This window comes from Somniosus microcephalus, chromosome 12, assembly GCF_052327205.1.
Source record: "Somniosus microcephalus isolate GS21.2 chromosome 12, FLI_Smic_1.0, whole genome shotgun sequence".
In the NCBI taxonomy this organism is placed as follows: domain Eukaryota; kingdom Metazoa; phylum Chordata; class Chondrichthyes; order Squaliformes; family Somniosidae; genus Somniosus; species Somniosus microcephalus.
Window position 1 is genome coordinate 52,688,167 of NC_140998.1, and position 25,677 is coordinate 52,713,843.

General features: G+C 46.1%; 1 protein-coding gene across 3 annotated transcripts in view; it reads left to right on the top strand.

Moving 5' to 3' along the window:
* LOC147109187 (protein SIX6OS1-like) overlaps positions 1–25,677 on the top strand; it is a 232,393-nt gene that overhangs the window by 47,466 nt on the left and 159,250 nt on the right. For all 3 annotated transcript variants that reach the window (XM_086002859.1, XM_086002857.1, XM_086002858.1), the window contains exons 2-5: positions 19,941–19,997; positions 20,130–20,186; positions 21,416–21,542; positions 24,788–24,877. In XM_086002859.1, the coding sequence (XP_085858985.1) occupies positions 19,946–19,997; positions 20,130–20,186; positions 21,416–21,542; positions 24,788–24,877 (326 nt within the window). In that variant the 5' untranslated portion in view covers positions 19,941–19,945. The remainder of the gene's footprint in view (positions 1–19,940; positions 19,998–20,129; positions 20,187–21,415; positions 21,543–24,787; positions 24,878–25,677) is intronic.

Consider the following 25,677-nt stretch of genomic DNA (forward strand, 5'->3'; position numbering starts at 1 on the left):
CTTCCCCGCCTCCCTCCCCTTCCCCCCTCCCTCCCCCTTCCCCCTCCTCCCTCCCTCCCTCCCCCTTCCCCCTCCTCCCTCCCTCCCTTTCCCCCTCCTCCCTCCCTCCCTCCCTCCCCCTCCCCAACCCCCCTCCCCCCTCCCCACTCCCCTCCCCTCCCCCCCTTCCCCCCCTCCCCTTCCCCCTCCCCTTCCCCCCTCCCCCTTCCCTCCCCTTCCCCCCTCCCCTTCCCTCCCCCCTCCCCCTCCCCCCTCCCCTCCCCCATTCCCCCCTCCCCTTCCCCTCCCCTTCTCCCCTTCCCCCCTCCCCTTCCCCGCTTCCCCCCTCCCCTTCCCCGCTTCCCCCTCCCCTTCGCCGCCTCCTCCCTCGCTCCCTCCCCCTTCCCCCTCCTCCCTCCCTCCCTCCCTCCTCCCTCCCCTCCCCTTCCCCCTGCCTCCCCCTTCCCGCTCCCCCTCCCCCTCATCGCCCCACCTTCCCCTTCCCCCACTCCCCCTTCCCCTTCCCCTGCCCCCACTCCCCTTCCCCTTCTTCCCTCCCCCTCTCCCTTCCCCTCCCTTCACTCCCCTCCCCTCCTCCCCTCCCCTCCTCCCCCCTCCTCCCCTCCCCTCCCTCCCCCCTTCCCCCATTCCCCCCTCCCCTTCCCCTCCTTCCCCTCCCCTTCTCCCCTTCCACTTCCCCACTTCCCCCTTCCCCACTTCCCCCTTCCCCCCTCCCTCCCCCCTCCCCCTCCCCCTTCCCCCTCCTCCCTCCCTCCCTCCCCCTTCCCCCTCCTCCCTCCCCTCCTCTTCCCCCTCCACCCCCTTCCCCCCTGCCTCCCCCTTCCCCCTCCTCCCTCCCCCTCATCGCCCCCCCTTCCCCTTCCCCCACTCCCCCTCCCCCTCCTCCCCCCACTCCTCCCCCTTCCCCCTCCTTTCCCTTCCCCTCCCTCCACTCCCCTCCCCCCTCCCCTCACCCCCTCCCCTCCCCCCTCCTCCCCTTCCCCATTCCCCCCTCCCCTTCCCCCCCTCCCCTTCCCCACTTCCCCCCTTCCCTTCCCCGCTTCCTCCCCTCCCTTCCCCTTCCCCCCTCCCTCCCCCTTCCCCCTCCTCCCTCCCTCCCTCCCCCTCCTCCCTCCCTCCCTCCCCTTCCCCCTCCTCCCTCCCCTCCCCTTCCCCCTCCCCTCCCCTTCCCCCTCCATCCCCTTCCCCCCCGCCTCCCCCTTCCCCTCCTCCCTCCCTCTCATCGCCCCCCTCCCCCTCCACCCCCCCACTCCTCCCCCCTTCCCCTTCCCCTACTCCTCCCCTTCCCCTTCCCCCACTCCTCCCCTTCCCCTTCCCCCACTCCACCTCCCCCCCTCCCTCCCCCCACTCCTCCCCCCTTCCCCCACTCCCTCTCCCCCCTCCCCCAACCCCCCTCCCCCTCCCCTCAACCCCCCTCCCCCCCAGTCGCTCTCTCTCTTCCCCCCAGTCGCTCTCTCTCTCTCTTCCCCCCCCAGTCGCTCTCTCTCTCTCTCCCCCCCCGTCGCTCTCTCTCTCTCCCCCCCCAGTTGCTCTCTCTCTCTCTCCCCCCCCAGTCGCTCTCTCTCTCTCTTCCCCCCAGTCGCTCTCTCTCTCTCTTCCCCCCCAGTCGCTCTCTCTCTCTTCCCCCACAGTCGCTCTCTCTCTTCCCCCCAGTCGCTCTCTCTCTCTTTCCCCCCCAGTCGCTCTCTGTCTCTCTTCCCCCCTTCCCCCGCTCCCCCTCCCCCTCCTCCCCCCAATTCCTCCCCCACTCCTCCCCCTTCCCCTTCCCCTTCCCCCACTCCACCTCCCCCCCTTCCTCCCCCACTCCCTCCCCACTCCTCTCCCTCTCCCCCCTCCCCTCCCCCTTGCCCCTCCCCCTCCACTCAACCCCCCTCGCCCCTCCACTCAACCCCCCTCCCCCCCAGTCACTCTCTCTCTTCCCCCCCAGTCGCTCTCTCTCTCTCTTCCCCCCCCCCGTCGCTCTCTCTCTCTCTTCCCCCCCCAGTCGCTCTCTCTCTCTTCCCCCCCAGTCGCCCTCTCTCTCTCTTCCCCCCCAGTCGCTCTCTCTCTCTCTTCCCCCCCCAGTCGCTCTCTCTCTCTCTCTCTCTTCCCCCGCCAGTCGCTCTCTCTCTCTCTCTTCCCCCCCAGTCGCTCTCTCTCTCTCTTCCTCCCAGTCGTTCTCTCTCTCTCTCTTCCCCCCCAGTCGCTCTCTGTCTCTTCCCCCTTCCCCTCCTCCCCCCCAATTCCTCCCCCACTCCTCCCCCTCCCTCCCCCCCACACCTCCCCCTTCCCCTTCCCCCACTCCTCCCCACTTCCCCTTCCCCCACTCCCTCTCCCCCCTCCCCTCCCCCCTCCACTCAATTCAATTCAATTCAATTCAACTCAAATCGCTTTATTGGCATGACAAGTTACATCTTATGTTGCCAAAGCATCGGAAAACATTCATGTTTGTTCACAAAAATACAGATCTATCCATACAGTGTATAAACAGATATATCCCTGAGTGTATAAATATATACTTTCATATAATTTATATATACTCTTTTCTTATATTTGCTGGTTGTCCCTCTGTTTATGGCAAGCTGTAACATAGTGTGCCGCTAGTGTTATGCAATTTCTCTCTTCCCCTAGTAGGTATGGGAGTTTTTGGTCGTCATTCAAATTTCTGAATTCCGGGCATATTTTTGTGAATTTTGGGTAGAAATTCTCCCTTATGTCCTGATATTTTCTACAAGCTGTGAGGAAGTGCATCTCTGTCTCCACCACTCCCTGACTGCAGTGAGAGCATATCCTGTCCTCTCTTGGTAGCTGGGTCTGTCTGTGTCTACCTTTTTCGATCGCCAGGTTATGTTCACTAAGTCTGTACATTGTCAAAGTTTTTCTCAGTTTGCTATCCTTTACCATGGTCAGGTAATCAGCCATGTTGTATCGTCTGTTTAGGGCCAAGTAGCAATTGAGTTTGCTTTGGGTTTTTGTTGTTTCTGCCCAATATGACAGATATTTTTCCTTTTGCTTAGCGACGATTGTGTTGGGTCGAATTCTTTGTGTTACGCTGTCACTGTCCTGGGGCTGGTTATTGTTAGTAGTGTTAGTAGTTACTTCACTGAGTCCCAGGACTAGTTGACTGAGGGTATTCTTCTTTATGGTCCTCTCTTCGCATTTCAGGCCTTCGTAGTGATAGCATTCGGGGTTGCTCATTTCTAGGTGTTTCCAAAATTTGGTGGCTCTTTTTTGGATAGTGATTATTAATGGATATTGGCCTAGTTCTGCCCTGCATGCATTGTTTACGGTTTTCCTTTGAGTCCGGAGTATACTTTCACAGAATTCTGCATGTAGGATCTCAATTGCTTGTTTGTCCCATTTTGCAAATTCTTGTTGTGTTAGCGGTCCCCACACCTCACTGCCATAGAGTGCAATTGGTTCAATTACTGATTTGAAAATTTTGAGCCAAATGCTAATTGGGATTTCTATTTGGATTGATTTTTTAATGGCATAGAAAGCCCTTCTTGCTTTCACTTTCAGTTCATTCACAGCCAGTTTGAAATTTCCTGTAGAGCTCATTTTTAAGCCCAAGTATGTGTAGTTAGTGGTTTGTTCAATTTTGGTTGTTCCTAGTGTGAAATTTATTTTGGGTCCCTGATGTCTGGATCTTTGCTGGAACACAAGGACTTTGGTTTTTTGGGGATTTATTGTCATGGCCCAAGCCTGGCAGTATGACTCCAGCAGATCCAGGCTCTGCTGTAGACCCTCCTTAGTTGGTGACAGCAGAACCAGGTCGTCTGCATAGAGGAGGAATTTAACCTTGGATTCATATAGGGTGAGGTCGGGTGCTGTAGATTGTTCAAGTAGTTTTGCTCTCTCTCTTCCCCCCAAGTCGCTCTCTCTCTTCCCCCCAAGTCGCTCTCTCTCTTCCCCCCAGTCGCTCTCTCTTCCCCCCCAGTCGCTCTCTCTCTTCCCCCCCAGTCGCGCTCCCTCTTCCTCCCAGTCGCTCTCTCTCTTCCCCCCCAGTCGCTCTCTCTCTTCCCCCCCAGTCGCTCTCTCTCTTCCCCCCCAGTCGCTCTCTCTCTTCCACCACCAGTCGCTCTCTCTCTCCCCCCCCAGTCGCTCTCCCTCTTCCCCCCAGTCGCTCTCTCTCTTCCCCCCAGTCGCTCTCTCTCTTCCCCCCAGTCGCTCTCTCTCTTCCCCCCAGTCGCTCTCTCTCTTCCCCTCCAGTCGCTCTCTCTCTTCCCCCCAGTTGCTCTCTCTCTTCCCCCCAGTCGCTCTCTCTCTTCCCCCCAGTCGCTCTCTCTCTTCCCCCCCAGTCGCTCGCTCTCTTCCCCCCCAGTCGCTCGCTCTCTTCCCCCCAGTCGCTCTCTCTCTTCCCCCCCAGTCGCTCTCTCTCTTCCCCCCAGTCGCTCTCTCTCTTCCCCCCAGTCGCTCTCTCTCTTCCCCCCAGTCGCTCTCTCTCTTCCCCCAGTCGCTCTCTCTCTTCCCCCCAGTCGCTCTCTCTCTTCCCCCCAGTCGCTCTCTCTCTTCCCCCCAGTCGCTCTCTCCCCCCCAGTCGCTCTCTTCCCCCCAGTCGCTCTCTCTCTTCCCCCCAGTCGCTCTCTCTCTTCCCCCGCCAGTCGCTCTCTCTCTTCCCCCCCAGTCGCTCCCTCTCTTCCCCCCCAGTCGCTCTCTCTCCTCCCCCCCAGCCGCTCTCTCTCTTCCCCCCCAGTCGCTCTCTCTCTTCCCCCCCAGTCGCTCTCTCTCTTCCCCCCCAGTCGCTCTCTCTCTTCCCCCCCAGTCGCTCTCTCTCTTCCCCCCCAGTCGCTCTCTCTCTTCCCCCCCAGTCGCTCTCTCTCTTCCCCCCCAGTCGCTCTCTCTCTTCCCCCCAGTCGCTCTCTCTCTTTCCCCCCAGTCGCTCTCTCTCTTCCCCCCAGTCGCTCTCTCTCTTCCCCCCCAGTCGCTCTCTCTCTTCCCCCCCAGTCGCTCTCTCTCTTCCCCCCCAGTCGCTCTCTCTCTTCCCCCCAGTCGCTCTCTGTCTTCCCCCCAGTCGCTCTCTCTCTTCCCCCCAGTCGCTCTCTCTCTTCCCCCCCAGTCGCTCTCTCTCTTCGCCCCCAGTCGCTCTCTCTCTTCCCCCCCGTCGCTCTCTCTCTTCACCCCCCAGTCGCTCTCTCTCTTCCTCCCCCCCAGTCGCTCTCCCTCTTCCCCCCTCCTCCCCCAGTCGCTCTCTCTCTCCCAACAATAACATGCCCTCGAAAAAGCCTCGGCACCGCCGGGCACTCCAGCTAGTATCTATATATATAAACGGATCGATCTGTCTGTCCTCCGGTGTGCGTCTGTCCGGCTATGCGCTCGAAAGTTATAGAGCGTACCTGCGCGTGCGTTACCTCCAAAGAAAGCTTACGGTTCCGGGACGGTCGTAAGCGTATTTACTTTTCGGTCGGACGAAAATTGTTCGCGCCTTATGCAAAAAACCTTCAAAATTAAACTCATTATCTGCTAATTAGCATTGATTGACTGACGTCAAGGTTCAACCAATCCTGTGCCGTCACGATTGACCAATCCTACAGTTCAGCCGCCTGATGGTTGGCCAATCGCTGCATCTGTGGGCGGGACTAATCGTTTTCATCTCAGGGATCTGGCAGCCATTGCCTCAAGCTAAAAACCCCATTTACTTCCAGCTCAAAATCTGCTCATCCAGCTTCGAAAAAGTTAGTATCTCTTTTAAGAATAACATAAGATTTACCAAAAACGTTTTATAAGTACTTTCACTTTCATCTTTCAAGGTATTAAAAGGTAGAAATGTTGCCCGGCAGCAGATTGAGAGAGGGACACAGAGACAGGGCCCAAAAGCCTGGGACTCGATTTAAAATGTTGCCCGGCAGCAGATTCACAGAGGGACACAGAGAGGCCCCAAAGCCTGGGACTCGATTTAAACCGCCCGGCCCAAAACAGCCCTGGCAAAGCCGGGCTCCTCCAGCTAGTATATATAGATAAAAGGATCCGTCCGTCTGTTTGTCCGCTATACACTCAAAAGATATAGAGCGTACCTACACATATGCTATATCAAAAGAAAGCTTATGATTCGGGGAGTTTCATAGGCGTATTTACTTTTTGGTCAGACAAAAATTGTTCGGACAGTATACAAAAACCATTCAAAAATCCGCTCATTAGCGGTTGACCAATCCTACCGCTCATTAGCATTGAGTGACGTGATGGTTGACCAATCCTACAGTTCAGTGACCTGATGGTTGACCAATCGGTGCATCACGGGGGGCGTTTCATTCCGTGTGTGGGCGGGACCTAATCCTGCAGCCTCCCGAAACGTAGCCGCCATTTTTTTCACTGCTTTTACTCAACAGCGAGCGGGGCAGCTGCGGCAGCCCGCCGGAGCGGGAGGTGAGTTGGGGTCACTCGGGCCGGGCCGGGCCTGACAACCGCTCAGCCCGAGACACAGAGCAGGGGAGCGGCAGTGGCCGGCCGTCAACCGTGCGACCCTGTAAACTGCCGTTTTACAAAAAAGCCTTGGCAACGCCGGGCCCCCCCCAGCTAGTTGGAGATGTATGGAACCATGAGCCACAACCTTTCAACTGGACTTGCTGAACTAAAAAATAGTTTTATTCATGTTAATGCGATAATTAAGCTGCATTATGATATGTGGAAGCTTATGTATTGTGGCATCATACAGACAGGAAAAGAAATTTCACTTTATATTTCATTTATGATACATTACTTGTGATATAATTCTTATTTTTTACTATCAGTTTTATACTACAAAGATTTACTAAGTCTTGAGGTTGTTCATGTACAAAAGGTTGTTATCTGTTACACTGATGATAAGCACAGTATTGAGCAATGAAAAACAAATGAATAATTGGGAACAGTGTAGTGGTAATGTTACTGGATTAGTGATCCAGAGGTCTGGATTAATAATCCAGAGAATGTGAGTTAAAATCCCACCATGGCAGTTTGAGAATTTAAACTCAGTTTAAAAAAAAATCTGGTACAAGTAAAAGTCACCATGAAGCTGTCAGATTTTTGGAAAAAAACAACTAGTTCACTAAAGTCCTCTAGGGAAGGAAACAACAACAACAACTTTCATTTATATAGTGCCTTTAATGTAGTAAAACATCCCAAGGCACATCACAGGAGCGTTATCAAACAAAATTTGACACTGAGCCACGTATTGAGATATTAGGATAGGTGAAAGAGATAGGTTTTAAGGAGCATTTTAAAGGAGGCGAGAGAGCTAATGAGGTGGACAGGTTTCGGGAGGGAATTACAGAGTTTTGGGCCGCAGCAGCTGAAGGCATGGCTGCCAATGATGAAGTGATTAAAATCGGAGGTGCATGAGAGGCCAGAATTGGAGGAGCGCAGAGATCTTGGAAGGTTGTAGGGCTGGAGGAGGTTACAGAAATAGGAAAGGGCAAAGCCATGGAGGGATTTGAAAACAAGAATGTGAATTTTAAAATGGAGGCGCTGCTGACCCGGAATTCAATGTAGGTCAGCGAGCACAGGGGTGATGAGTGAACGGGACTTGGTACGAATTAGGATACGGGCAGCAGAGCTTTGGATGAGCTCAAGCTTATAAAGGGTGTAAAATGGGATGCTGGCCAAGAGAGCATTGGATTAGTCAAGTCTAGAAGTAACAGAGGCATGGATGAGGATTTCAGCAGCAGATGAGTTGAGGCGGGGCGGAGACAGGAGATGCTACGGAGATGGAAGTAGGCTGTCTTAGTGATGGTGCGGATATTTGGACGGAAGCTCATCTCAGGGTCAAATAGGATGCCAAAGTTGCGAAGGGTCTGGTTCAGCTTCAGACAGTGGCCAGGGAGAGAGATGGAGTCGGTGGCTAAAGAACGAAGTTTGTGGTGGGGACCAAAGGTAATGGGCTGGATTTTCCGGGGGTCAGCGGGCCCGATTGGTGATGGGTCGGGTGGGAAAGTGTTTCTTTCCCCAGCAGGTCGGGACCCTGCTGTGAACCCGCCACCACATGCCTTTCCCTGATGTTGGGTCTGTCAGCGCTGAGCAGCGTGTTCACAGCGCGGGACCCAATTCAGTAATTAGTGGCTTGTTTAGAGCCACTTAAGAATGAATTTCAGCTCATCTTCTGCATTTGACAGCTCGCCCACGGAGTCCACGCTGGTCGTGGACCACGTCTATCAATGTAGGTGGGAGTTCAGTGGCCATTGAATCAGCTGTTGAGTTGACGGCTTCAAATGTACAGTAAAAGCTCCCACCTTACAGAAATATCTTCCCTCAACCTCAAACTCTTCCTCACTGCATTTCCACAACAGATTCAACATGCTGCAAGTCTTTACACAAGTCTTCATCCAGTCTGACATCATTACCTCGCTCACCACTAACAGATCGCTTCTGTCATCTCTATTTCACCTGCCATCTATTCCATCAGCATGGGTGCCCTTTATACTCTCTTACCTTGATCCTCAGAATCCCACCACGATCAGCCCCAACACCAGCAGCACCAGGCACACCAGCATCACCAACAACAACACCACCAACCTTCTCTGCAATCACCTGATGCTGCACAGAACAGAGGGCATCAGCATCTGACCACATTGCTGCCCGGGCCTCACCATGCCCAAGATTTGCTTCACTTGATGCTGTACACCCTGGCTGCCATATGATGCGCCAGGTTGGCACCACCCCACACCAACACCATAAAGCATCTCTACAATGACCAAGCCACTCCTTTCACACTCATCACCAATCGGCGGGGGGTGGGGGGGGAGGTACCGTTATGTCTCACCATTCACTGCAACTCACTAAGCCACTTCCATAGGTGCACACAAATCTGTCCAAGAACAGAAAGTGTTGAAAATAAAGGCCTAGAAATTCAGTTGCGTTTGCGCCCAATTAGGGGCGAAAGAGTGGGTTGCGCCGGAAGTTGTGTCGCGCCCGAAATTAGGTGGGCCCAAACATCGGCGTTAGCCGGTAGCGCTGCGCCGGCACCGATGACGTCATCGGTGTGCGCAGTGCCCCGGTACCGCCCGAAACCACGCCGATCCCCATCTTCAGTAGCGGCCGCCTCTTCCGTGGCGGGCGCTAACAACATCGGGAGACCGGGTCCTTACTGCAGCCTTAGCGGTGCAAGTTAAGGTGGAGGTGCGGGGCGGCCGCTTTTTCGGCGGCCGCCTGCCCGCACCTCCTTCCCCGGCCTCCTCCACCCCCCCCCCCCCGCGGCATTGCCGGCTGGTTTCCGTGGAGCCCGGCACTTCTCCGTTGTGCCGGGCTCTTTTGCCGGCACTTGCAATCGGGGCTCCGGCCGTTGCAGGCACCTCCCCCTTAAGAGAAGGGGGAGGCCTGCAGTACAGCAGCCTGCCGCACTGCATCGGGTGGCGCAGCGGGACCGGGAGCGCTGAAATTCACTTTCAGCGCCCCAAGCGGGGCGGACACACCCTGTACCAGCGCCCGGTTCCGCTTTGGGGCGCTGAAAGTGAATATGGGGCGGGCACAACTGGCTCCGTGGCGGGCGCAAAATTTTCGGCGCAAACGTGCTGGCGGGGCTATACCCAATTTCTAGGCCAAAGGTTTCAGTGTTTGACAACACATTAACAGAAACTTTACATGAACATTGTATAAAACACCCAAGTGCCTACTCTTGTGTGTTTTTAGTTGGTACGATTACACTAGGATGAGGGTGAGTGTGAGGGGTGGCTAATGAGATGGAGATGTGTTAATGTAGATAGAGAAGGATGGGTGGAGGTGCAAGTTAAGTTGGTGTGAGTAAGGATGTGCAGGAGTAGGATAGGGAAGGCAGAGTGATGGGGTTGTGATGAGAGGCACAGACGGATGAGGTTGAGTGTGGCTTTGTACTAACATTTCGTGAACTATTGAGATCATTGAAACGTTTGCGCCACTGCACCCAGGTCCTCCTGACCACATCCCTGCTTGTGCCCTCCTCTGCAATGCGCAACCAGGCTGTGTTGATCTCCTGAGGAGGTCTCTTCCGCCCATGGGAAGGGAAGTGGACATCCCTGTGTGCTGTGACTCCCTCCATAAGCATATGGAGGGAGTCATGGGAGATCCTGGGTGCAGCCCTGCATCTGTGTGCAGTGCTTGTCAGTGTTTGCAGCACATCAATGCTGTAGAACACTGACAGCACAAATGTCAAAATAAAGTTGGCCATGGTGCCTTTAAGGAAACCGGCTGATGATGTGTCATCAAATGACGTCACCAGACCTGCTTCCTCTAATTGCCCGGGAAATGTGCTCAGCGGGCTCAACAAGCCAAATTAAGGGAAATTCATTTCAGAGGCCGGGATGGAGCCAGCAGCAGGGTTGGGACCCACTACCAACGTCGCCCACTATGGACCCGCCGAGGTTAGTAAAATCGCGGCCAATGGCGTCGGTCTTCCCAATGTTTAATTGGAGGAAATTTTTGCTTATCCAGTACTGGACGCCAGACAAGTAGCGTGACAAATCAGAGACAGTGGAGGGGTTGAGAGAGGTGGTGGTGAAGTAGAGCTGCGTAATGGTGCAGGAGCGGGAATAGAAATCCTTGCAGGTGATTCTCTGGCTATGACTGGACAGATGAGAAGGGCAGTCCCACCTAGCTGGACGATGGAGGAGAGACATTGGAGGAGGATGGTGTGGTCAACTGTGTCAAAAGCAGCAGACAGGTTGAGAAGGACGAGGAGGGATAGTTTACCGTCACATTGGATATAATTTGTGACTTTGATAAGGGCAATTTCAGTACTGAGGCAGGGGCGGAAACCTGGACTTGCAGGAAAGATGGGTACTGATTTGGGAGGCAACAACACGTTCGACGACTTTGGATAGGAAACGCAAGATGGAGATCAGGCGGTAGTTTGCAAGGACAGAGTGATTCAACCTGACATCCTTACCCGGTCTGGCCTATCTGTGACTCTAGTTCACACCAATGTGGTTGACTCTTAACTTCCCTCTGAAGTGGCCTAGCAAGCCACTTAGTTGAACTGACGCAGCAGTTTGATACAAATGAAGGCCTACCACCACCTTCTCAGGGCAACTTGTGATGAGCAATTTACATTGGATATACAACACAGAAACAGGCCATTCGGCCCAACCTTTCCATGCCGGCGTTTATGCTCCACTCGAGCCTGTTCCTGTCTTTCCTCATCTAAATCTATCAACATAACCCTCTATTCCCTTTTACCTCATATGCTTGTCTAGCCTCCCCTTAAATGCGTCTATACTATTCGCTTCAATCACTCCCTGTGGTAGCGAGTTCCACATTCTCACCACTCTTCGGGTAAAGAAGTTTCTTCTGAATTCCCTATTGGATTTCTTGTTGACTATCTTATGTTGATGGCCTCTAGTTAAATTCTATCTGTATCCACTCTATCAAAACCTTTCATAATTTTAAAGACCTCTATTAGGTCACTGCACTGCCTTCTTTTTTCAAGAGAAAAGAGACCCAGCCTGTTCATCCTTTCCTGATATGTATACCCTCGCATTTCTGGTATCATCCTTGTAAATCTTCTCTGCCCCCTCTCCAGTGCCTCTATATCCTTTTTATAATATGGCCACCAGAACTGTATGCAGTACTCTAAGTGTGGTCTAACCAAGGTTCGATACAGGTTTAGTGTAACTTCCCTATTTTTCAATTCTATCCCTTTAGGAATAAACCCTAGTGTTTGGTTTGTTTTTTTATGGCCTTGCTAAGCTGTGTCGCAACTTTTAGTGATTTGTGTATTTGTACTCCAAGATTCCTTTGTTCCTCTACCCCACCTAGACTCGCACCCTCCAAGTAATAAGTGACCTCCCTATTCTCCCTACCAAAATGTAATACCTCACATTTATCTGTGTTGAACTTCATTTGCCAATTATATGCCCATTCTGCAAGTTTATTAATGTCCTCCTGTAATTTGTGGCAGTCCTCCTCAGTATTGACTACCACCCCACCCCTTATTTGGTGTCATCCGCAAATTTAGAAATTGTGTTTTTGATTCTAAAGTCTAAATCGTTAGCGTAAATTGTGAACAACAGTGGTCCCAGCACTGATCCTTGTGGAACACCACTACCCACCTTCTGCCACTGTGAAATGCTACCCTTTACCCGCACTCTCTGCTTTCTGTTTTGAAGCCAGCTAGCTATCCATTCTGCTACTTGTCCCCTGACTCTGCATTCTCTGACCTTGTTCATCAGTCTATTATGGGGTACGTTAGCGAAGGCCTTTTGAAAATCTAGATAAATTACATCTACTGCATTACCATTGTTTACTCTCTCTGTTATCTCTTCAAAAACTTGAATGAGGTTGGTCAAGCAAGACTTTCCCTTTTGAAATCCATGCTGACTATTCCTTATTATATTATTGGTTTCTCGATGTTCTTCTATTTTCTCCTTTAGTAGGGATTCCATTATTTTTCCTATCACCGATGTTAAGCTGACTGGTCTATAATTCCCTGGACATGTTCTATCCCCCTTCTTGAATATAGGTATTACATTAGCTATCCGCCAGTCTTCTGGTATTACACCTTTTTCTAATGAATTATTATTGTTTAGTAATGCCTCTGCTATCTCTTCCCTAGATTCTTTTAAAATGTATGGATGCAATCCATCCGGACCAGGGTTTTTTTCCTCTGAGTTTGATTAGTTTATTTAATATATCCCCTCTTTTTATTTTAAATGCACTTATCTCATTACTAATCTCCTCATCCAACATTATGGCCACCTGTTCTATCTCCCTGGTAAATACTGAAGCAAAATAATTATTTAATATTTCTGCCATCTCTCTATCGCTACCTGTGGTATTATCCTGTCTATCCCTTAATGGCCCTATTCCTATCTCAACCTTCCTTTTTTTACTGATGTGCCTGTAAAATAGTTTACTATTTTGTTTTATGTTCGTTGATAATTTAATTTCATAGTTCTGCTTTGCCTTCCTAATTTTTTTTGACTTCTCTCCTAATCTCTTTGTATTCTCCTTTATCATGCATTCCCCTGCTGTCTATGTACTTAATGTATTCCTGTTTGCTTTGCCTCAATTGTTTCTTTGTGGCTTTATTCATCCATGTGTTTAGTTTGTTCTTTCCTTTTAGTGGAATATATTGTTCCTGCACTCCGTTGAACACCATTTTAAATGTCTCCCATTGCTGTTCTTCATCATTGTTTGCCAATATCGTTGCCTATTTTATTTTCCCAAGTTCTATTCTCAGCTCCTCTAAATCAGATTTTCTCCAATCTATTAACCTGGTTTTTGTCATACTAATGTCCTTCTCAATTATCATCTTAAAGTGTAATATATTATGGTCACTATTGCCTAGATGTTCTCCTACTTTCACTTCTCTTATCTGCTCTAGTTCATTCCCCATTAGTAGATCCAATAGCAAATCCTCCCTTGTTGGGCTTTTTACATATTGGGTTAGAAAGGAGTCCTGTACACATTGTAGGAACTCCATTCCCTTATCCCCTTTACCTACCTCTTCTGTCCAATTAATATCAGGGTAGTGGAAATCCCCCATGATTATTATTCTATGTTTTTTTACTCATTTTTCTCTAATTTGTCTGCATATTTCTTTCTCCACCTCCCTTCCACTATTAGGTGGTCTGTAGACTACACCTATTAGTATGATTGATCCTTTATTATCTTTGATCTCTATCCATATGGACTCTATTTTTGTCTTGCTGATAGCTGTGTCACTTTTTTCTACTGTCATTATGTTATCCCTAATATGTACAGCTACTCCACCTCCCCCTTTTCCATCTGTATATTTTCTAACTATGTTATACCCTGCAATGTTTAATTCCCAGTCCTGATTTTTCTGTAGTAATGTCTCAGTAATCCCTACTATGTCTGGTTCCTTGCAATGCATGATTGTCTCCAGCTCCCCTGTTTTATTATGGACACTGTGCATTGCTGTACAGACAGTGACATGAATCAACTGAGTGGCCTGCGGGTGGCGCTGTCCAGGGAGAGTGTAAATACTCGGGCACGGGCCCAGCTTGCGCAGGACATTCTTAACAGGAACTAGTGAAGAACACAACTGTTATGTTCATTAATAACTAGTCGTTTTTATTAAGAACAGCTAGCTTTTGCTAGACACTTTATTGAGCACATGTGGACTCGGTACAGTATCTGTAGAGGCCTCCATCTTGACTGCTGCCTTGTGGGTAGCCTAGTGCATCGTGGGTAGCCCACTCTTATATACATACAGCACCACCTAGTGTACCATTCCAGAATGACAGGTTACTGATCATTACATCCCCCTTTGAGGTTAAACAAAATCAGTATCAATCAATATCAATCAATAACAACATAAACATCTTCAACAGTCAATACATTTTCAATGTAGTTTTCTTTGTACTCAAAGATTAAGTCTATCAGGCTTTTTTACTTCACGTGTGGATCTTCTCAGCACAGGTAAGTCTGATGTGTTTTCATGAGAGCCTGTATGTGTATTTGTGTTAGATTGTTCTGGTGGTGAGTGACAAGATTCAGTTGCGGCATTGTCATCGATTTGCTCTTCGATAGTCTCTTGTGTTTTTAGGAGGGAACGGCGGTTCCTCCTGAGGATCTGTCCTTCCTCAATTCTAACAGTGTATGACCTTGGTCCTACTTCCTCAAGAACTGTAGCTTTCCTGTTCCATGCATCTGGATCCTCAATCCTGACAACATCATCCCTTGTCAATGGTTTCAGAGTTTTGGATGACTTGTCATAGTATGATTTCTGTTTCAGCTTTAACAGTTGAAGTCTCTGTCTCAGTTCCTTACTCTGCTTTTCTTTTGCACAGCAGGGTAGCGTGGTACGCAACTTGCGACCCATTAGGAGTTCAGCAGGTGAAGAACCAGAATCTAAAGGTGAGGCTCGGTAGCTCAGCAGGGCGAGATAAGGATCAGACTTGCTTTCTGTCGCTTTCTTCAGTAGCTGCTTGAGAACTTGAACACCTTTCTCTGCCTTACCATTCGACTGAGCATACAAAGGACTGGATGTGATGTGTTGAAAGTCATAATGTGCTGCAAACTGTTGCCACTCCTTACAGTTGAAGCACGGACCATTGTCGCTAACGGCAATCCTGGAAATTCCATGTCTGGCGAAGATGGATTTCACATGCATTATGACACTGCTTGCTGTGGTGCTTGAGAGCAGTGCCATCTCAGGATAGTTAGAATAGTAGTCAATCACTATTAGATAGTCTTTACCATTTAAATGAAAAAGGTCCATACCAACCTTTTGCCATGGTGCTGTTGGTATGTCAGCTACTATCATTGGTTCCTTTGCTTGTTTGTTTTGGTGTTTCTGACATGTCTCACATTTGCCTATCATGTTCTCAATGTCCTTATTTATGCCAGGCCAATAAACAGTGTCTCTTGCTCTCCTTTTGCATTTTTCAATTCCGAGGTGTCCCTCATGAATCCTTTTGAGCATGTCTTGACGTAGAGCCTGTGGAATGACTATTCTGTTCTGTTTTAGTAATAGTCCACTTGCGACACTCAATTCTGACCTTATGTGAAAATATTTTGGACAGGAACCTTTTGGCCAACCATGATGAATGTTCTCTATTACTGTTTGTAATACTGTATCTTTTACTGTTTCTAATGCTATTTGCTTTGATTTTGTGTCTGACACAGGCAGCGCAGCAGTGACCATACTCACATGAACATCCACGTCTTCTTCAGTAGAGCTCACATGACTCATTGTGGGTGCTCGGGATAGTGCATCTGCTAACACTATGTATTTGCCTGGTGTGTAGATCAGTTCAAAGTCATATCTTTGCAGCTTCATCATGAGTCGTTGAATCCTTGGAGACATCTCATTCAGGTTCTTTTTTATGCTGGCAACCAGTGGGCTGTGGTCTGTCTCAACTGTGAAGGTGGGAAGTCCATATATGTAGCCATGAAACTTTTCTAGTCCAACTACCAAGCCTAGACATTCCTTTTCAATCTGGGCGTATCGACACTCAGTATCAGTCATAGACCTGGAGGCATAGGCAACGGGCTTCCAATCTTCACCCTCTGCTTGTAGCAAGACCGCACCTAGGCCATCTTTTGATACATCCGTTGACACTTTGATTCTTTTTGTTGGGTCAAAGAAGGTGAGTACAGGTGTGGTTGTCAGCACTGTTTTGAGGTTTATCCACTCTTGTTCATGTCTTTCTGTCCATGCGAACTCATTTGTTTTATGTAGCAGGTCTCGCAGACAGGCTGTCTTGGCTGACAAGTTAGGAATGAACTTTCCAATGAAGTTTATCATCCCCATCATGCGTAGCACTCCTTTTTTGTCAGTGGGTCAGGGCATTTTGAGTATGGCGTTTACTTTTTCCATATCTGGCTCTATTCCTTTACCAGATAGATTATCTCCTAGGAAAGTGACTTCCTGGACGCCAAACTGACACTTGGCTTTGTTGAGCTTCAGTCCATTCCGGCGTATGCTCTGTAGCACTTTAGTCAGTCTCTCATTGTGTTCTTTCAGTGTGGAGCCCCAGATGATGATGTCATCAACATAGACCCGAACTCCTTCCAGACCTTCAATTATGTGTTCCATCGCTCTATGAAAGATTTCAGATGCAGATATTATCCCGAAAGGCATGCTGAGGAAACAATACCTGCCAAATGGTGTGTTGAAGGTACAGTATTTGGTGCTCTCATCATCCAGTTTTAGTTGCCAAAATCCTTGTGAGGCATCGAGCTTTGTAAAGTATCTGGCACCTGACATTTCACTGGTGATTTCTTCTCGCTTGGGAATCTGGTAGTGTTCACGTTTTATGTTTGCATTTAAGTCCTTTGGATCCATGCATATTCTTAGATCATTGTTCTTTTTCTTTACACATACCATGGAGTTAACCCAGTCTGTTGGCTCTTCGACTTTCCTGATGACTCCTAGTGTGGTCATTCTGTCCAGTTCATTCTTGAGCCGGTCACGTAGGGGTGCTGGAACTCTTCGTGGAGCATGTACCACTGGCTGAGCATCCTCCTTTAGCTGGATCTTGTAAGTGAATGGTAGAACTCCAAATCCTTTGAACACATCCTGGAAATTATTCACTACAGAATCCACCGAGTCATCTGGTCTGCTTATGGCACAGTTTATACGGTAGACTCTCTTGACCAGTTCTAAGTCCTCACAAGCTTTGTCACCCAGTAGTGAATCAAGTCTTTCAGCCACAACAGAAAACATGAGATGATGCACTTTGTCTTTGACTGTCACTTTAAGTCTGCATACACCTAAGCTATCTATTTTCTGTCCATTATAGTTCTTCAGTAGTACTGACTTTTTCTGTATTTTGGGCTTTTCTTTCATATTGTTAATGTCACTCATACTGATTAAGTTTGCTTTTGCCCCAGTGTCTAGTTTCAAGGTAACTAATGCTCCATTTACCTGCAGTGGGATCATCCATTTGACCTCTTTTACTGCATTAACTTTATGTTCAGCATTGTTAATTCCTGAGGGCTGCACATTTTCTGTATCCTTTTTGATATTGTCACATGACACCATTCCTACAAAACATGTCTCACTTAAATCAGTGTCCTCAATTACATTAACTCGTTGCCCATTCTTAGTTTTTACTTTTGAAAAGCATTGTTTGGCATAGTGATTCTTTCCATGACATTTTATGCACATTTTTCCAAACGCTGGGCATTGTTTTAACTGGTGTTTGTAACCACAGCGTTTACAATTTAAAATTCCTTCCTCCGATTGCTTTTCATTTGTGTTCTGCCCATGTTGCTTCCCCTTGTAGAACACAGCACCAACAGCAGCACTTACTACAATCGCATCATTATTGATTTCACTGAAAGTCTTCGCGTGCTGTCGAGCTAGCTCACTGGCTTGGCATATATTCACAGCATTTTCCAATGTTAGTTCAGTTTCTCTCAACAGACGTTCCCTGACTTTTTTATCATGAATACCGAACACAATCTGGTCACGAATCATGGATGCTTTCAGCTCAGAGAAATTACATGTCTGTGCTTTCAGTTTCAGATCGGTCACAAAGCTATCAAAAGTCTAATTTTGCCGCTGTGTCCTCGAACGGAACACGTATCTTTCATAGGTTTCATTCTTTTTGGGAGAACAACGTGTATCAAATTTTTTTAGCACATCGTCTAAATGTTCTCTGTTCTCCTCTGGATTAAATACAAATGTATTAAATACCTCTATCGCATGTGGGCCTGCAACCGTGAGCAGCAACGCTATTTTCCTTGCGTCTGGCTTCGTACCATACCCGATGGCAGCAATGTAGAGTTCGAATTGTTGTTTAAAAGTCTGCCAATTGTAGTCGACATTTCCTGTGAGTTTCAAACGCTCTGGTAGCTTCAAATTCTCCATGTCGCGTTGCACAATATTCAGCAGATCTTACCAATCCTGGTACCATGTTATGTTCATTAATAACTAGTCGTTTTTATTAAGAACAGCTAGCTTTTGCTAGACACTTTATTGAGCACATGTGGACTAGGTACAGTATCTGTAGAGGCCTCCATCTTGACTGCTGCCTTGTGGGTAGCCTAGTGCATCGTGGGTAGCCCACTCTTATATACATACAGCACCACCTAGTGTACCATTCCAGAATGACAGGTTACTGATCATTACAACAACTAGACCTCCATGTTGTAAAACAGTTGATTAAAGCTTTGTTTAACACTTAGACCAAGTGCCTAGTAGTTTTCTTATGTCAGACAGTTTAACTCATTTTTATTTTTATGTTTAACCATCTTTTTAGTCTCCTGTTTTATAACTCTATTTATTCTCTTGCCATCAATGTCCTTCCTTACTTTATTCTTTCCCATGCTGTCTTTTCCTGTTTTGTTTACAATTAGGCTGGTTACATTTCTTATAGATCCCTCCCCCTATCTTACTAGTTTAAAGCGTTTGCCACCTCCCTATTTACCCTTTCCGCTAGGACACGGGTCCCATCCCAGTTCAGGTGGCACCTGTCCCATCGATACAGCTCCTCCCTGTCCCAGAACTGGTGCCAGTGTCCCAAGAAAAGGAACCCCTCTTTCCCACACCAACCCTTAGCCACATTTTAGTTCTCCTGATCTGTTTGCTTCTATGCACGTGGCTCGGGCAATAATCCAGAGATTATTACCCTTGAGGTCCGCTTTTTAATTTAGAGCCTAACTCCTGATACTTTTTCAGCAGGACCTCCTCCCTGTTCCTACCTATGTCATTTGTTCCAACATGGACCACGACAACTGGATTTACCCCCTCCCTTTCCAAGTTCCTCTGCAGCTGCCGTGAGATAACCCTTACCCTGGCACCAGGTAGGCATCGCACCCTTTGGGATTCTCGTTCTTGGTTGCAGAGGATGCTATCTTTCCCCCTAATTATAGAGTCCCTTATCACTACCACATTTCTATTCTACTCTTCCCCCCCTTGGACAGCCTTGGTTTGCATTGTGGCTGTCCTCCCTGCAGTCTTTGTCCTTGTCCTCACAGGTAGCTAGTACATCATACCTGTTGGACAGGACCAGTGTCTGCAGGACCTCCTTCTCAAACTCTCCTAAATTCCCGCTACCCGGCTCCCTAACTGTCACACCCTCCCTTTCCTGAACCTGTGCTTTCCTCTGGGGTCTGACTGTATTCTGGATAAAACTATCCAGAAATTCCTCTCACTCCCTTATGTGTCAGAGTGTCTCCAACTCACACTCCACCTCAAAGACTCTGAGCCGGAGAAATTCGAGATGGAGACATCTCATGCCAGCAATTTGCCAGTGATGCCCATTTCCCGACAATGAATTTTTAAAAATTACTGTAAGAGTGTGTCAGCATGAATGGGAATTTCTGTACAATGAGCACTAAAGCATACTTAGCTCATGATATATTTGGATAAGGTTTACATTTACTGTATTCATAATGAACTTACTCTATAATATAATTCTTCCAGTTCTCACAAAAGGTCATCGACCTGAAATGTTAACTCTGTTTCTCTCTCCACAGATGCTGCTTGACCTGCTGAGTATTTCCAGCATTTCCTATTATTATACCTATAATACAATTATTTCATTTGAGATGTTTAATACTTTAGAGATATCAAGCTGTGTTTTTTTTGTATTGCCCAGGAGAGATGGAAAATACCAATAAGCTAACGAATCTGGATAAGATTTTACTAAAACTAGGTAAGAATACATAACTGATAAAAAGGAACAGAATAATAACTATAAGGTTTAAAATATGATAATGTGTTACTCATATTCAATATTTTTTTCAATAATTTTTCAAACAATTCTTATTTATATAAATATGGCTAGTTTTCCAGGTGGATCAGGGTTCACAACAGCAAAAAGAAGTTAAGCAGCAGATTCACAGTAAGTATTCTTATCTTATGCACTGTGTCAATAAAACTGTGTCACTGAGCCAAGGCTTCTTCAGCAGCACCTCCCAAACCATCGACCTCTTCCACCTAGAAGGACAAGGGCAGCAGACGCATGGGAACACCAGCAAGTCACACACCATCCTGACTTAGAAGTATATCGCTGGGTCAAAATCCTGGAATTCCCTACCTAACAGCACTGTGGGAGTACCTTCACCACATGGACTGCAGCAGTTCAAGAAAGTGGCTCACCACCACCTTCTCAAGGGCAACTAGGGATGGGCAATAAATGCTGGCTTTGCCACCGACGCCCACATCCCATAAAAAATGAATAAAAAATTAAATAAATAAATAAATAAACTGGAATGTAAGGGTAAATTTTGCAAGTTGAGGATCCTAACATGGAACCTTGCTCAACCGGAGAATGGAGAACAGTACTCTGATTTTCTGGTTGATGCATTTCAATGACCAGAAACTTACAAGTGCTGTGAATCAGGTGCACTGATGTCCATGCCTAATTCTCTGATTTGCGCTCTCGCTGAGCAAAGTTCCATGCTGGGAGTGGAGCCTTGAAAAATTACCATGTAATGTTTATAGTTCTACCTGTTCTTAGTCTGGAATAACTTTGCTTAGGGAACGCAACTGTGAATGACTTTTGATGTCACTTTCTACTGTTGGCATTAATTAAGAAGGAGATGCCAGAGTAGAAAAATATGGAGACTCTTTTAGTGGTTTTTTTTGTTGCCCGGCCATAGTCAATGAATAGCAGACTAGTCCTAAAATTACTCTAAATATTACAGAATCGATTTGAGTGTCATAATTTTGGAAATCAAGGTCCACTTAAGTAATGAAAAAACTGCAAATGCTGGATATTTTGAAATAAGAGTAAATATATAGCTGGGCTGTCACTATATCAAAAGGAAAAGTAGGATAATGTTATGAGTAGAAATTCTTCAACAATTATTTCTGTTTTTACACTATAGCACTGTGCCGTGAAGCAAATCCACCAGTGCTACAGTTGGACTCTAAATGTAGCTGAAGATTGGCACTAAATTGTAAATTATGAATCTTACAGATGTCAACCCTAGAATTGTGCCTGCGCTATCTGAAGTGTATTTGTGTCAGCATTATAAGATAAAACAGGCTTTGTTGTATTTCAGATCAAATTAACAAACAGAAAAATAATAGATTTTGGAATTCTATCTTGATTTGTATGTTTTCTAGTATATTCAGCAAACATTGTAAAAAAGAGACAACACATTGATGAATTACATGGAAAAAGTAGCCAGCTTGATGATGAAATTAATCGAATGCAGAAGATAAGTGCGCACATCACGGAGAACTTTAAAGTGTAAGGATTTTGTTTAATTACTGCAGCTGGTTCAAATTTAACATTCATACTTCTCCAGATATTTGTTTTGATATACAATAATTAAACAGTAACAGTGAATTACACGCAGAGCAATGAATACCTCGGTGACTGTGTGGAGCTTAATGGATGGGTAGGAATGATTATAGGAAAATAATCTCAAAAGGTTCAAATCAAATCCTATACCACAAGAGTGAATGTAGAATCGTTTATAACCAGATTTGAAATTCAAAAATAGATCACTACCCTGAAAAATTCCAGTATATTTTATATATTTAATAGTGGTTTTACTCAGTTTTAGTTCTATGCCAGCAGTTGCTCAGTGCTGATGCCAAGTGTATGTTCTCAATGTTGTTAATGTATGAGGGCATTCATGTTGCAGGATTAATAATTGATATTGTTACTGTATATCAGAATAATTTGAGGTTGATTTACTAGGAATTTTTGTGGCTAATATGTATAATAAAATACACATTAAGGGATATAAATGCTATTAAACATGAGACTACTGTGTCAACTTTACAGATGCATGCTCCCAGCAAGAAACCGCACCCACTGGGAGCACATATGGGAAATTGCAGGGACCCTCTCCACGATTTTCTGCCCAGTTGTGGGCACACGCACCTGATGTTCTGTTCTCAAAATTGTGGGTAATGTGATCACAATTTCCTGATCTTCCTGGTGGGTGAGCTTACCCACCGGGAGTGCACAATTTTTAAAATTTTCCCTTACAGCTAAGTAGTTGACTATATAATCTTAACACCAAGTTAACTTAAATTCATAACCAAAGCAACATTGGATTTGTATATCTCATACTTACTTGAAAACATTGAATCACTTGGAATGAAAAATCCTTTTTAATGTTGTTGTTTTCAAAGCTTTTGACTTTTTTTGGGGGGGGGATCCATATTACATTTTCAGTAAAATCTTAATTGGACATGACACCAAAAATTCCATCTTTGGTTAAACCCAGATATCAAATATTAATGGATTCTCAAAATTTGTTACCCATTTAAATGCCTCATTCTGTAGATCAAGATGATGGCTGAAGTTTGTCTTTACTTCATTATTTCTAAGATTAACTTTACGGTATCACTAATGTCACCTTTTTTCATCCCATCTTTACCTTTGCATAACAAGTTCCAGCTTTTGTATGTTACACATGCAATTTATGCGGGAAGTCTAAGGCTGTGGAAATTTGTACAAAGTATGCAATCTAAAAACAATTTATCTCGGGAGTGTTCATTATACTAAATTCAAGAGAGGACTATTAGGAAAAGTGTTAGATGCTGACAAATGTTTTGTGAACATGCATTACACAAAATTTCCACATTAAACTTAATTTGTATGTGGGTTAAATGTAACAACTGGTAGAGTTTCTCGGCCTAAGTGTGATTTGATCAATGTATTTATTGTATAGCCTTAGCATATCTTCTGTAGACTAGGATTTTTTTTTGTCCTGCTATTGAAGCAGCAGGACTGAAGAGCAGCAGCAAACCTTGCACTCACTGAAGCTGCTGTGGCTGACCTCACGGGATTTCAAGGTTGGCTCTATTTATTTATCTGTGGCAAGCTACTGGTCTGCTTTGGGAGCTAGTTGGGGGTGGGGACGGTAAATTGTTTCAGCCTTTTCAAAGACTGTATGGGGCAAAATGTATGGTTGACAACAAAAAATATCTGGGGAAGGCAATTCTTCAGATATTTTATCACTCTTGTGTTCCCATTACAGTTTGTAAGAACTCCTTTAATGATTTTTTTGGCTCTTCCTGTTCTGCTGACGTCTTGTAAATATGTGCAGTCAGTGTTCTGGTAATGAATTAACAGGCAATTGAGCTATTTGAGGTTCCATATAAAAATTACAAAATATTAAGAAGGAAAAAATCTCAGGGCTGGAAGAATATTTAAAGAAAATATTTTTTTTACAGAATTCTGAACTATTAGTATTACAAGACCACAAAATTGGTTAAAAGGCCTGTGACTCTTGAACTCCATCATTTGCGAAGCTTCCCTTAAACCCACTCAGACAGAGCATCTTAAGTGAACAGAAAATTGCTCTAGGCGTCATTTAAGTGCCTTGTAATATTTAAATGAAACTATGGCACTTTGAGGGAAATGAATGGGAGGGTAAAGGAGGACAAACAGTTGAGGTTAAGGCGGCCTCTGGCCTCTCACTACCTTGGGATGGAGCGAGTAGGAGTTGATAGAGGGTTAAGGGTGAGTTAAGTGACAGCGGAACAAGGACAGAAAGGTTGAGAAGGTATTTCAATGGGGAATAGGTAGGAGTAGTAAGTGCAGTGGGAGGCAAAGGGTTGGGGACGTGATGGGAATGAGGAGATCGAGGGAAGCACAAGTAATGGGGAAAGAAATGGAAAGGGAGCCATTCAGGGCCACATTTTCCCCACAGCCCATACTGGAAAATGCAGAATTGATAGATGTTAGATTATAGATAAAGTATATATATGAATCACCTGTAGTGCTGCTCATAGTGAATCAGATGATATACTCCTTTATAACCATATTGGAGTTTATTCCTTATTGGGGATAACATTAGGGCCACTGAGAACAGAAGAGGTTAGCAGAAGAGAATTGCAAAGAAATTACAACATGGAAACAGCCTGTTCGGCCCAACCAATTAGTGTTGATGTTTATCCTCCACATGAGCAGTATTCTTAATTCACCCCCCTATTCTTAACCTATTCTTAAAAGTTGACATGGTCTTTACCTCAGTCACTAACTCCACAGCCTCACAACCCTCTGTTTAAAAAAAAGTTTCTCCTGCTCTCTGTCCTAAATCTCTTTCATTTAATCTTGTATCTATGTCTCCTGGTTCCAGATCCCTCAATTACTGGAAATGGCCTGTTTCTATCTATTCTGCCCCATCCCTTCACGAGAAAGAGAGAACACAGAAACTTGAGCATGGCAGAGACAGATGGGAGAAACCCTATCCTCTGACTTGCCGCGAGCAATGCCATAGAAATTAATTTATGTGTCCACTATACCTCAAAATTCACCGTGTTTATTCCATTTCATTCATTGTATACCTTGACCCACATTTTTGGCCTATGTACAAAACTTTAGTTCAGTTGTCTCTGATAGAAATCTATAGAATTCTGAACATTAACTTTGGTGATGTAATACAAATTATATATGCCTGTTAAAGGAAAATAAAGGTTAATCTGCTGTAATATTTTGAATTGTTTTCCTAACATTTGTTCTTGTGGTTTTAGCTGGAAGCCAACGTGTTTGCTTCTAACACAACATGAAGAGCATTTTGAGAAGCAGCTTTTGGAACAACATGCTAGTACCATGGGAGATAAGTAAGCAAGAATAAAGCAATGTTATATGAACATTTTCAAATACCTGACCTTGTACAAGAACTCTTGTGTTGTCTTTGATAAGAATTTCAGACAATGTAAGAACCTGTATTAAAATCCACATCAGCAACTTAAAAAAAATACAACTTTTATTTGAATTTTCATACAAGCCCTTAACTTTAGTTTTCTTAGTTTCCAGATATTAATTCTATTGAAGCCCTTGTTTGTAGATATTTTTCCCATAATGATCCTTAATTGCCTTCTATACCTGTTCCCATGTATATTTTCATATATGCCCTTGGTGCCAACAACACCAAGTTTATATAGCTTCTTTAACATATAAAAAAAATCCTAAGGTGCTTCGCAATGACAATGGATAATGGAACAGACCCCTAAGCTGTGAAGGGAGAAATTAGGAAAGCTTTGTTAAAAAGATGGGTTTGAGTAGTTTTTTAAGGGCAGAAAGAGAAGTAGAAAGGCAGAATGGTTTAGGGAGAGAGTTCCAAGGAATAGGACCAAGGCAGCTGAAGACTCTGTCACCAATGGTAAGGCAAAGGAAGGAGAAATACACAAAAGGCCAGTCGGTGTGCAGGAGGGATAAGCCTGGGAGGGTTGATAAGGTAGAGCAGGATGACGTGATGAAGGGACTTTGAGGACAAGATGAGGATTTTAAATTTAATATGTTGAGGGAATAGGGAGACAATATAGGTTAGTGCGGACAGGTGGTAATTTGTAACTTGGACTTAGTGAAGGCCAAAATATGGGCTCTTGTGTTTTGGAGTTTCTGGAGAATGGGAAGCCAG